At 46.4% G+C, this 12,902-nt stretch overlaps 1 protein-coding gene across 4 annotated transcripts in view; it reads left to right on the plus strand.

The window, feature by feature from the left end:
* The window catches only part of daam2 (dishevelled associated activator of morphogenesis 2), a 339,423-nt gene that overhangs the window by 250,336 nt on the left and 76,185 nt on the right, over positions 1-12,902 (plus strand). For all 4 annotated transcript variants that reach the window (XM_072551064.1, XM_072551092.1, XM_072551081.1 and 1 more), the window contains 3 exons: positions 709-815; positions 1,813-1,901; positions 4,256-4,424. In XM_072551064.1, the coding sequence (XP_072407165.1) occupies positions 709-815; positions 1,813-1,901; positions 4,256-4,424 (365 nt within the window). The remainder of the gene's footprint in view (positions 1-708; positions 816-1,812; positions 1,902-4,255; positions 4,425-12,902) is intronic.

Here is a 12,902-nt window from a genome sequence, read left to right on the forward strand (position 1 = left end):
TGACCAGTACATCTCCAATTTTGGTGTCATCTGCAAACTTACTAACTATACCTCCTATGTTCACATCCAAATAATTTAAATAATGACGAAAAGCAGTGGACCCAGCACTGATCCTTGTGGCATTCCACTGGTGACAGGCCTCCAGTCTGAAAAACAACCCTCCACCACCACCCTCTGTCTTCTCCCTTCGAACCAGTTTTGTATCCAAATGGCTCATTTTCCCTGTAGAAATTCACGGGCTGATGAAGGGCTCCTGCCCGAAACGTTGATTTTCCTGCTCCTCGGATGCTGCCTGACCTGCTGTGCTTTTCCAGCACCACTCTAATCTCGACTCTGATCTCCAGCATCTGCCGTCTTCACTTTCGCCCAGTTCTCCCTGTAGTCCATAAGATCTAACCTCGCTAACCAATCTCCCATGGGGAAGCTTGAGGGCAGTTGAATGCAGCATCCCGATTTGTAAAAGGAATCAATATTTGTTATTGACCGCAGAAGATAAGCATTTTTGGCACCTTCAGTGCAATGGGGGTGGTGGCTGTTAGGATCATACCTAGTCTGCTTCCAGGCCAAGTTGATCTGGTGAATGGACACTGCAGTCTGCTAGCTCCTGGTGTTGATCACTGTCATTCAGCTCTCCCCACTTCCCGATGAACGTAGGGAGAGGATGTCAGCAGTTGTCCTCCTTAATTGCTGTAATAACTTCCTCCCCAGCTCCTCAAGTTCGTCCCAGAGAAGAGTGACATCGACCTTCTGGAGGAGCATAAACATGAGACTGATCGCATGGCCAGGGCAGATCGCTTCCTCTATGAGATGAGCAGGTTGGTCAATACAATGCAGGATGATAGTAATAATTCCACCAGTGATGGTGCTGCAGGGCCCTGCTGGTCTCCTGTCTGAGTGTGGGGAGCTGCGGACTGAGCCATGGAGATGTGAGACTGGATAGGAGCAGTTTGACAAGCTTTTGGGGAATCAGGGCCAATCAATAGAGAACAACATCACAGCACAACTGATTAGATTAGATTAGATTCCCTATAGTATGGAAACAGGCCCTTCGGCCCAACAAGTCCACACCGATCCTCTGAAGAGTAACCCACCCATAACCATTCCCCCTACCCTATATTTACCTCTGACTAATGCACCTAACACTATTGGCAATTTAGCATGGCCAATTCACCTGGCCTGCACATCTTTGGATTGTGGGAGGAAACCGGAGCACCCGGAGGAAACCGGAGCACCCGGAGGAAATCCACGCAGACACGGGGAAAATGTGCAAACTCCACACAGACAGTCACCTGAGGCGGGAATTGAGCTCATGACCCTGGCACCGTGAGGCTGCAATGCTAACCACTGAGCCACCATACCACCTTACCATGCTTCAGCTATTAAAACCCTCTCTAAATACATACTTAGTCAGTGGAGTGGGTGGATGAACCTTATAGAAACACATAAAATATGATCAGGACTAGATGGGGGTAAATGCAGGCAGGATTTTCCCCATGATTAGGAATTCCAGAACTAGCGGCCACAGTCTAAGGATAAGGATTAGGCCATTTGGGACTGACATGAGGAGAAATTTGTTCTCCCAGAGAGTAGAAGGCTCTGCCAGAGAACCGAGGCCAAAACATTGGATGTTTCCAAGAAGGAGTTAGATATAGTCCTTCGGACAAAAGGGTTCAAAGGGTCTGGGGGAGATAGCGGGAACAGAGTTGGATGATCAGCTGTGATCATTTCTAATGGCGGAGTAGGCACAGATGGCCAACTAGCCTCCTCCAACTCCTGTTTTATCTGAGCACATTCTGTTCACTCATCCCGCAGGATTGACCACTACCAACAGCGCCTGCAGGCTTTATTCTTCAAGAAGAAGTTTGCCGAGCGTCTCGCAGAAGCCAAGCCAAAGATCGAAGGTAAGGCCGTCAAAGAGGTCGATCTGGGTAAATATTTACGCTGTTAAACATCTCTGTTTGTGCAATAACTCGAAATGGTGTGCTGACGCGGGCCTGAGCAGCTGGAGAGCTTCACTTGCCATTTGTTTATTCGAGAGGGCTCAGCCAGTACAAACACATTTTTTTAAAGTGAGCAGTAAATCATTCGGTAAATGCGCTATGCTCTGCTCCTTAAAGGGGCTGCACTGCAGCCTCTGCGGCCTGGTCAGCGGGGAATGGACAAAGTTACGCTCAAGGGAATGAAACATCTCCCCACCCCGTTGTAGGCACCTCAGTCTTTCGAGCCTGCTCTGTCGTTCGGGTTAGAACGAAACCATGGCTACTTCTCCTCCTCTCCCCGTCTCCTACTTTGCTTATCAAGAAGCTACTTACCTCTCCCTTTGAACGACACAGTGGCTCAGTGGTTAGCACTGCTCCCACACAGCGCCAGGAACCCGGGTTCAATCCCAGCCTCGGACGACTGTCTGTGTGGAGTTTGCACATCCTCCCCGTGTCTGTGTGGGTTTCCTCCCACAGTTCAAAGATGTGCAAATTAGGTGTATTGGCCATGCTAAATTACCAATAGTGTTCAGGGATGTAGTTAGGTGCATTAGTCAGGAGGAAATATAAAAGTAATAGGGTAGGATCTGGGTGGGTTACTCTTTGTAGGGTGGGTGTGGACTTGTAGGGATACTATGAAATTTATTCAAATTTCCCTCACATTTAGAGGAAGAGAATTTCAAAGACTTGCAGCCCTCTGTGAGAAATCTTCACAGAATCCCTACAGTGTAGATACAGACCATTCAGCCCACACTGATCCTCCAAAGAGCATCCCACCAAACCAAACCCCTCCCCCCCCCAATCCTATCCCTGCATTTCCCATGGCTAATCCACCTAGCCTGGACACTGTGGGCAATATAAATGTCCAACCCACTTAACCTGCGCATGTTTGGACTGTGGGAGGAAACCCACAGAGACACAGGGAGAATGTGCAAACTCCACACAGACAACCATCTGAGGCTGGAATTAAACCTGCTTCCCCAGTGCTGTGAGGCAGCAGCTTCCAACCACTGAGCCTCCACGATGCTCAAATTGCTTGAGCCCTCCCTGGTAGGGGAATGAATCACAGACTCCCACATGACAGGCAGGGATACTAACCACAATACTACTGAGGACCTGACATGTGATTCTGTGAAAAGATATGTATTTTCCTCATCTCTGTCTCAAATGGGTGACCCCTTATTTCTAAAAATGACCCCAGTTCTGGATTCTGCCAGGTGAGGAACCATCCTTTCTATCACTGTCAAGATCACTCAAAGATCTTCTTTGGTCCAATCGAGGGCTCTCTCTTTTTTGTAAACTCCAGTGGGTGCATGCTTGGCGTTGTAAGACAACTGGCCCATTCCAATACTTCACTGAACCGCTTCAGAAACATTCAGATCTTCTTTAAATGTGGAGGGAAACATTATACACAGCACTATGGATGTCACGATTTGGAGCTACCAGTGTTGAACTGGGGTGGACAGTGTTAAAAATCACACAACACCAGGTTATAATCCAACAGCTTTATTTGGAGGCTCTAGCATTCAAAGCGCTGCTCCTTCACCAGCAGGATCAGTGTTGTTTTGTGCAGACCAAGCAGTAGATACCCATTATGTTATGGTGATTGCTTTTCAGGTGAATGCCTAGCAGCCCAACATGATGTACTTACCTTTATTAAAAAAAAATTATCCTGTGAGATAACTGGGTTGGACAAGTCCAGAGAGGGGCAATCTGATTTACATTCATAAAACCGTGCCCAAGCAAGTAATTCTTCAGTTTGTTCACGGGATGAGGGCGTCGCTGGCTGGGCCAGCATTAATTGCCCATCCCTAATTACCCAGAGGGCAGTTAAGAGTCAACCACATTGCTGTGGGTCTGGAGTCACATGTAGGCCAGACCAGGAAAGGATGTGGCTGTTACCTTCCCTGAAGGACATTGGTGAACCAGATGGGGTTTTCCAACAATCGACAATGGATTTATGGTCATCGTTAGACCCTTAATTCTAGATTTTTGTTGACTTCAAATTCCACCATCTGCTGTGGTGGGGTTCAAACCCAGATCCCCAGAACATGACCTGGGTTTCTGGATTAATAGCCTAATGATAAGACCATTAGCCCATTGCCTCCCCTGATTAATAAACATTAATTAAAAATTTTTAAAAATGTAGAAAGGTGTCATAAGGCAGTTCCTGTGGTTCACTGTTTGAAGGGTTTTGTTTCAAAGAGGTGACTGCAATCTTGTTTTTTCTTGCCTTCTCTCCGAAACCACCATCACCTCTTTCCACCCGATTCCAGTCATCCTCTTGGCTTCCAAAGAGCTCTGTCGGAGCAAGAGACTGAAGCAGCTCCTGGAGGTGGTCCTTGCCTTTGGAAACTACATGAACAAGGGCCAGAGGGGGAATGCTTTCGGTTTCCGAATCTCCAGCCTGAACAAGATTGGAGATACAAAGTCAAGCATCGACAGGTAGGAGAGAAATGGGCAGGCAGACCACCTGGTCCGGTGATCGGGAACAGGGCATAGGATAGGGAATTCAGGATTCAGGCCTTCACTCTCAAGGTGATTGGAATATGGAACATGTTGCTCGTGGTTACTGAGGCAAGAATTTTAGGTTTAAACAGAGAGGAAGATGTTTGTGTGGAGCATGAATAACTGGCTCAGATATTTTTTAATCACCCTGTTGGGACACAGCTCTGGGGCACGTTGGACTTGAACCCGCACCTTCCAGCTCAGAGGTACTGACACTGCCGCTGCACCACAGGAGCCCTAAAGCATCAGAGGAGACTGGGTGGGCCAATTGACTGTGCCTGCTGTGTCATGTAACACATCATTGGAGGTGGTTTTGGTAAATGCTCCCCAATACAAAATGGCTGATGTTGTCTGACATTGTTAACTTCTGTGGAGAGCCCATTCTGAGCACACATCGCCTTCAGTTCTGCCTGTCTAATCACCATCCCTCTTCCCTTTGTCGGAGAGTCACAGGGATGTACAGCAGAGAAACTGAGCCTTCAGTCTAACTCATCCAGAAATCTGAAATTAATCTAGTCCCGTCTGCCAGCATTTGACCCATATCTCTCTCAAACCCTTGGAACCAAAGACAACATTTAACTTGTTGATGGCCCTAAGGGTTTGAAATCGTGCACTGTCGGAGCTCTAATTAGCCAGGTCTCCTGCCCCTTCTCTCTATCCCTCGTCAATATTTACTCTGAACCTTTCTTGCTCAAACCTCTTTGGAGTTGTCCATCTCCCGAGTCTTCAAAAGCTCCCTGCAAACAATATCTCCTTGGCCAGTCCAATTTGCCCTGGGTCGCATTCTTCGTTTTCTCCACAATTCCACCCCCCCCCCCCCCCCACCTCCTCAAACTCCTTGGCTCATTGTTGCTGTAATTCCAGCCACGTTGCATCACTCTGGAGAATCAATGTAGTAATTCCTAGATCAGTAATCACCTCGTGTTTTGAAGTCAATTGGAAAACCAAACACTGCAATGGAAGGTGAGTCTAATAGTGACCATGCTGGAGAAAAAGCATGTGGCTTATTTTGAAGGAAGGAAATCTGCTGTCCTTACCTGGTCCGGCCTACATGTGACTCCTGCCCACAGCAATGTGGTTAACACTTAACTGCCCTCTGGAATTTCTCAGTGAGCTGCTCAGTTGATTCAAGAGGCTGGAAAGTCTCAAAAAAGCAGGGAAAATGGACAGATTGATTTGGGCACCAGAAACGACATTGGAAAACAAACCAGCCCTGCAAAGTCTTCCTGACTAACATCTGAGGACTACTGCAGGGAGAAGTGTCTCACAAACGAGTCAAGCAACAACCTCCCATAGTCATGCTCACGGACTCATACCTTCCAATGTCCTGGACAGCACCATGACCATCCCTGGGTATACCCTGTCCCTGAGGCAGCACAGAGTCCGCACAGGTGGCAGCACAGTGACATACATTCAGGAGGGAGTTGTGTCGAGAGTGTGGTGCTGGAAAAGTATAGCAGGTCAGGCAGCATCCGAGGAGCATGAGCTTCAGGCATTAGCCCTTCATCAGGAATGAGTTATGCCAGAAACCTTGATTCTTCTGCTTCTCGGATGCTGCCTGACCTGCTGTGCTTTACCAGCACCACACTCTCAACTCTGATCTCCAGCACCTGCAGTCCTCACTGTCTCTCACTCGGGAGGGAGTTGTCAATATTGACTCTGGACCTCATGAAGTCTCATGGCTTCAGGTTAAATATTTACAAAGAAGCATTCTATCGGTTACCACATACTGTCCTCCATTGGCTGATGAATCAGTACTCCTACATGGCGAATAATACTTGGAGCAAGCACTGAGGTGATAAGGACACAAAACGTTCTGTGGGTGGGGGATTTCAGTGGCTTGGCACTGCTGACTGCGGTGGCCAGCCCCTAAAGGGTGTAGCCGTTACACTGGGTCTGTGACAGGTTGTGAGGGAACCAACAAGAAGGGAAACCATACTTATAGAGTCATAGAGTCAAACAGCATTGGAACAGACCCTTCAATCCAACCCGTCCATACTGAACAAGTTTCCCAAACTAAACAGTCCCACTTGCTGCATTTGAACCCGATTCCTCTGAACCTGACCTATTCATGAACCTGTTCAAATCGCTTGAAATGTTGTTACTGTGCTGCGTTCTTCGGTCCAACTCATTCATGCCGATCAGATATCCTAACCCAATCTAGTCCCACCTGCTAGCACCCGGCCCATATCCCTCCAAACCCTTCCTATTCATATACCCATCCAAATGCCTCATAAATGTTGCAATTGTACCAGCCTCCACCACTTCCTCTGGCAGCTCATTCCATACACGTACCACCCTCTGCTTGAGAAAGTTGCCCCTTAGGTCTCTTTTATATCTTTCCTCTCTCATCCTAAACCAATGCCCTCTAGTTCTGGACTCCCCGACCCCAGGGAAAAGACTTTGTCTATTTACTCTATCCATGCCCCTCATGATTTTATAAATCTCTATAAGGTCACCCCTCAGCCTCCGACGCTCCAGGGAAAACAGCCCTAGCCTAGTCAACCTCTCCCTATAGCTCACTTCCCAAGGCTCTACAATTAACTTTACAAGTCCTGCCATTGTTTGTTTTAACAAAATACAATACCTCGGACTTATCCGAATTAAACTCCATCTACCACTCCTCAGCCCATTGGCCCAATTGATGAAGATCCGTTTGTAATCTTAGATAACCTTCTTCACTGTCAACTGTGCCACCAATTTTGGTGTCACCACAAATTTACAAGCCATGCCTCCTAACTTCTCATCCAAATCGTTCATATAAATGACAAACAACAATATACACCAATCCCTGTGGAACACTGCTGGTCACAGGCCTCCAATCCGAAAAACAATCCTCTTCCAACACCCTCTGACTCCTACCATCAAGCCAATTTTGAATCCAATTGGAAAGCTCTCCCTGACTCCCATGTGATCTAACCAGTCTACCTGATATGGAACCTTGTCAAAGGCTTTACTGAAGTCCATATAGACAATACCCACCACTCTGCCTTCATGAATCCTTTTGGTTATTTACTCAAAACACTCAATTAAGTCTGTGAGACATGATTTCCCACGCACAAAGCCATGCTGACTATCCCTAATCAGTCCTTGCCTCTCTGACTGCATGTAAATCCTATCTGTCAGAATCTCCTCCAACAACTGACCCATGACTCATAGTTCCCAGTATTCATCTTCCAGCCTTTCTTAAATAAAGTTATAGCATTATCCACCCTCCAGTCCTCTGGTACTAACCCATGGCTGTAGATGATATAAATTTCTCTGCAAGGGGCCCTGTAATTTCTTCCCTAACTCCCCCCAACATTCTGGATACACTTGATCAGGCCCTAGAAATTTCTCCACTTGCTTTTCTGTAATGTCGGACTGTTTTCAAGATATCAATATTTCTTTCCCCTAGTTCCCTAGCCTTCAATGTCTTTCTCCACAGTAAAAGCTGATGCAAAATATTAATTTAATATCTCTCCCAACTCCAGTGGTTCCACACATAGATGGCCTCATTGATCTTTAAGGGGCCTTAGTTTCTGACTTGCCCTTAATATACTTATGGAATCTCTTTGGATGATCCTTAACCTTATCTATCAAAGCTATCTGATATCCACTTTTTGCCATCCTGAATTCGCTCCTACACCTCTTATACTTTTCAAGAGATTCGCTTGATCTCAGTTGTCTATGTCTAACATATACATCCTTCTTATTCTTTAAAATTTTTATTCATCCATTGTTCCCCACTCCTATCAGACTTAACTTTCACTCTAACAGGCACATATTGTCTCTGAACTCTTGTTATCTCACTTTTGAAAGCCTCCCACTTGCCAGTCATCTACTTCAATCAATTGTTGAAAGTTCCTGTCTCTTACCATCAAAATTTGCCATATTCCAATTAAGAACTTTGACCCCATCCTCACCAATCTGCCAGCTGCAGATGATGCATCTGCCCACGACAGGAGCAGTTAGAGTGACCTTCTGGAGAGTAAACCCTGCCCTCACATTGCGAATACTCTCCATCGTTTCGTGTGACACTATCACCGTGAGAAATGGGACAGATTTTAAACAGATCTAACAACTCAAGACTGGGATCCATGAGGCACAGTGGCCATCAACAGCAGCAGAATTGTATTCCAGTGCAATGTCTAACCTCATGCCCCAGTACATCCCCCACTCAAGTATTACCATCAAGCCAGGGGATCAACTGTAATTCAATGGATAATACGAGAGACTGTGCCAGAAGCAGCAACAGGCATACCTGAAAATGAGGTTTTAACTTGGTGAAGCTACATAATAGAAAATGGGAGTGTCAAACAGCATGAGCAGCAAGTGATAGACAGATGTAAACAATGCCAGAACAAATGGATCAGATCTAAGCTTTGCAGATCTGCTTCATCCAGTCATGAATGATGGTGGACAATTAAACAACTCATTGGAGGAGGAGGCTCCACAAGTATCCCCATCCTCAATGATGGAAGAGTCCAGCACTTCAGCGCAAAAGAGAAGGCTGAAGCATTCAAGGCAATCTACATCCAGAAGCCCCAAGTGGATGATCCATCTTAGCATCCTCCAGTGGTCCCCAGCATCACAGATACCAGGCTTCAGTTAATTCAATTCACTTCATGTGTTATCAAGAAGTGGCTCAAGACACTGGATACTGCAAAGGCTACGGGCCCTGACAACATTCCAGCAATAACTTGTGCTCCGGAACTTGCTGCATCCCGAGCCAAGCTGATCCAGTAAAGATACTACACCCGAAAATGTGGAAAATTGCCCAGGCATGTCCTGTATATAAAATGTAGGACAAATACAACCTCTCAGTCTACTCTTGAACATCAGTAAAGTGATGGAAGGTGTCATCTGCTCAGCAACAACCTGCTCGGTGACGCCCAGTTTGGATTCCGTCAGGGCCACTCAGCTCATTACAGCCTTGGTTCAAACATGGACAAAAGAGCTGAATTCCAGAGGCGGTGTGAGAGTGACAGGCCTTGACATTAAGGCTGCATTCCACCAAGTGTGGCATCAAGGAGCAATGCTGGAATCAATGGGAATCAAGAGGCAAACTCTACTCATTAGATTTATACCTGGCACATAGGAAGATGGTTGTGGTTGTTGGAGGTCAGTCATCTCAGCTCCAGTCATCTCTGCAGGAGTTCCTCAGTGTAGTGTCCTAGGCCCAACCATCTTCAGCTGCTTCGTCAATGGCCTTCCCTCCATCACAAGGCTGGAAGTGGGGATGTTCGTCAGTGATTGCACAATGTTCAGCACCATTCACAACTCCTTAGATACTGAAGCAGATCAATGCCCAAATGCAACAAAATCGGCACAGTATCCAGGCTTGGGCTGGCAAATGGCAAGTAACATTCACACCACATGAATGCCAGGCTATGACCATCTCCAACAAGACAGAATCAAATCAATGCTCCATGATATTCAATTACATCACCATTGCTGGATCCCCCTCTTTCAACATCCTGGGGGTTACCATTAACCAGAAACTGAATTGGACTCGCGGTATAAGTACTGCAGTTACAAGAGTAGATCAGAGACTAGGTTTACTGCAGTGGGTAACTCACCTCCTGCCTCCCCAAAGCCTAAGCACAAATGGGACTAGATTAAGTTAGGATATCCAGTCAGCATGGACAAGTTGGACCAATGAGTCTGTTTCCGTGCTGTACATCTCTATGACTGTATGACTCCAAGTCAGGAGTGTGATGGAATACTCCCAATTTAGGACCATTAAAAAATCAGAGCAGTAGACCATTCAATCCACTGAATCTGTTCTGCCATTGTTTGATCTGATAATCCTTACTCCACTCTCCTGCCTTTTCCCTCGTTTACCTTACTTGTTAAAAATCTGACTGTTCCAACCTTGAATATCATGACCCAGCCTCCTTGGCCGTCTCTAGTAAAGAAGGCCTCAGTCTCACTGCCCTCTGAGAGAAGAAAGTTTTCCTCATCTCTGTCTTAAATGGGTGACCCTCACTCTGAGATTATGTCCTCTGGTCCTTGACTTGCTCACAGTGGGTAACAATGTTTCCGTGTCTCATCTATCAATTCTGCTAAGAACCTTGTACATTTGAATAAGGTTGCCTGTCATTCTTCGAAACTCCAATAAGTACAGGCCCGACCAACTCAACCTCACTTCGTAAGACAGTCCCTCTGGATGAGGAACAATCTATTGAACCTTCTCTGGACTGCCTCCAATGTCCTTCCTCAGTATGTCTCCCTTCAACAAAGGGCTGAAAACTGTTCAGAACAGTTTTAGCAAGGCCTCCTTTTTTTTGTTCTATTTCCTTTGAAATAAAGGCCAGCATTCCATTTCCTTTCTTATTATCCACTGAACTTGAAGGCTAGCTATTTAGTGATTTTTGCATGATCTCTTTATTCTGTAGCTTTCTGCAGTCTTTCTCCATTTAAATAATATTCAGCTCCTCTATTCTTCTTGCCAAAGTGCAGAGCCTCACATTTTCCCACATCATATTCCATTTGCCAAGTTTTGGTCAACTGGCCCAACCTGTCTATATCCCACTTACCCAGATGAGTGCGGAACCAACAACAGAAAAGAAGCTTGACACCACCCAGGACAAAGCAAACCGCTTGATTGCCATCAAATCCACAGACATCCATTCTCTCCACCATTGACGCTCAGTAGCAGTAGTGTGTACCATCTACAAGATGCACTGCAGAAATTCACCAATTAGACAGAACCTTCCAAACCCATGACTGCTACCATTTCGAAGGACAAGGGAAGCAGATACCTGGGTACACCACCATCTCAATATTTCCTTGTAGCCACTCACCCATTCTGACTTCAAAATATATCGCCGTCCCTTCATTGTCGCTAAGTCAAAATCCTGGAATTCCCTCCCTAATGGCATTGTGGGTCTACCCTGAAGGAATTCAGGAAGGATGCTCACCACCACCTTCTCAAGGGCACATGAGGGTGGCAAATAAATACTGGCCCAGCCCGTGATGTACAAATCACATGGTATAAATGAATTGACAGAAATATGATTTGGAGGTGCCAATGTTGGACTGGGATGTACAAAGTTAAACATCACACAACACCAGGTTATAGTCCAACAGGTTTATTTGGAAGCACTAGCTTTCGGAGCGCTGCTCCTTCATCAGGTGGTTTTCGAGTATAAGATCGTAGGGCACAGAATTTATCGCAAAAGTTTACAGTGTGATGTAACTGAAATTATATATTGAAAAAGACCTGGATTATTTGTTAAGTCTCTCATCTTTTAGAATGACCATGTTGGTTTCAGTTCTTTCATATGTAAGTACCAGAACTTTCTAAAATTCCATTCCCAAGTGAACTTTAACAGTATGTGCTATGTTGGCCTGGATAATGCATTGAAGGTGTGAGGTGCCCTGTGTGAGGCTGTCTGTACCCCAATGTTCAGACTGATTCTAATCTAAAAAAGGGATTTACAGACTCTAACACGGATTCATACAGTTTTTGAGCAAAATAAAATGTAATTCTGCAAGTACAAATTCACCCAACACACGTATATGTATGTGTGTGTGTGTGTGTGTGTGTGTAGGGGGGTATGAGTGTCTGTGAGACAGTGTGTGTATGTGTGTGAGTGTGAGTGTAAAGGGGTATAAGTCTGTGAGAGTGTGCATATGGGAGTGTATGTGTGAGTGTATGAGAGAGCTTCTGCATGAGTGTATGGGTCTGTGTGTGTGTGTGTGTGTGTGTCTGTGTGTGTGTGTGTGTGTGTGTGTGTGTGTGTCTGTGTGTGTATGGGTCTGTGTGTGTGTGTGTGTGTGTGTGTGTGTGTGTGTGTGTGTGTGTGCCCATGGGGGTGGCCTCAACTGGGGCCTTGAGTTCATGTCACACTACACCTGGACACCCCATTCCGGTCTGTACCTGCCCTCAACCTCTTTATTTCCAACTGTTGCCGGGACATTGACCACCTGTCTACCCCCCTCCCCCACTCCAACCTCTCACCTTCACAACGCGCAGCCCTCCACTTCCTCTGCCCCAACTCCCTGACCTCACCATCAATCCAGTAGAAAAAGGGGGTGCAGTGGTAGTTTGACACACTGATCTCTACACCGCTGAAGCCAGACGCCAACTTGAAGACACCTCTTCCTACTGCCCGCTCAGCCATGACCTCACCCCCCCATCACCAAACCATCATCTCTCAGATCATAAACAACCTTATCACCTCAGGAGATCTCCCACCCACAGCTTCCAACCACATAGTTTGGGAACCCTGCACTGCTGATTCTACCTCCTACCCAAGATCCACAAGGCTGACTACCCCAGCCGACCCATCGTCTCAGCCTCATCCTGCCCCACTGAATTCACCTCCACATACCGCGATACTGTCCTATTCCACCCCCACCCCAGGAGCTCCCACATATGTTCGGGACACCACCCACACCCTCCACCTCCTCCAAGACTTTCATTTC

The sequence above is a fragment of the Chiloscyllium punctatum genome, chromosome 3, assembly GCF_047496795.1.
Source record: "Chiloscyllium punctatum isolate Juve2018m chromosome 3, sChiPun1.3, whole genome shotgun sequence".
Lineage (NCBI taxonomy): Eukaryota > Metazoa > Chordata > Chondrichthyes > Orectolobiformes > Hemiscylliidae > Chiloscyllium > Chiloscyllium punctatum.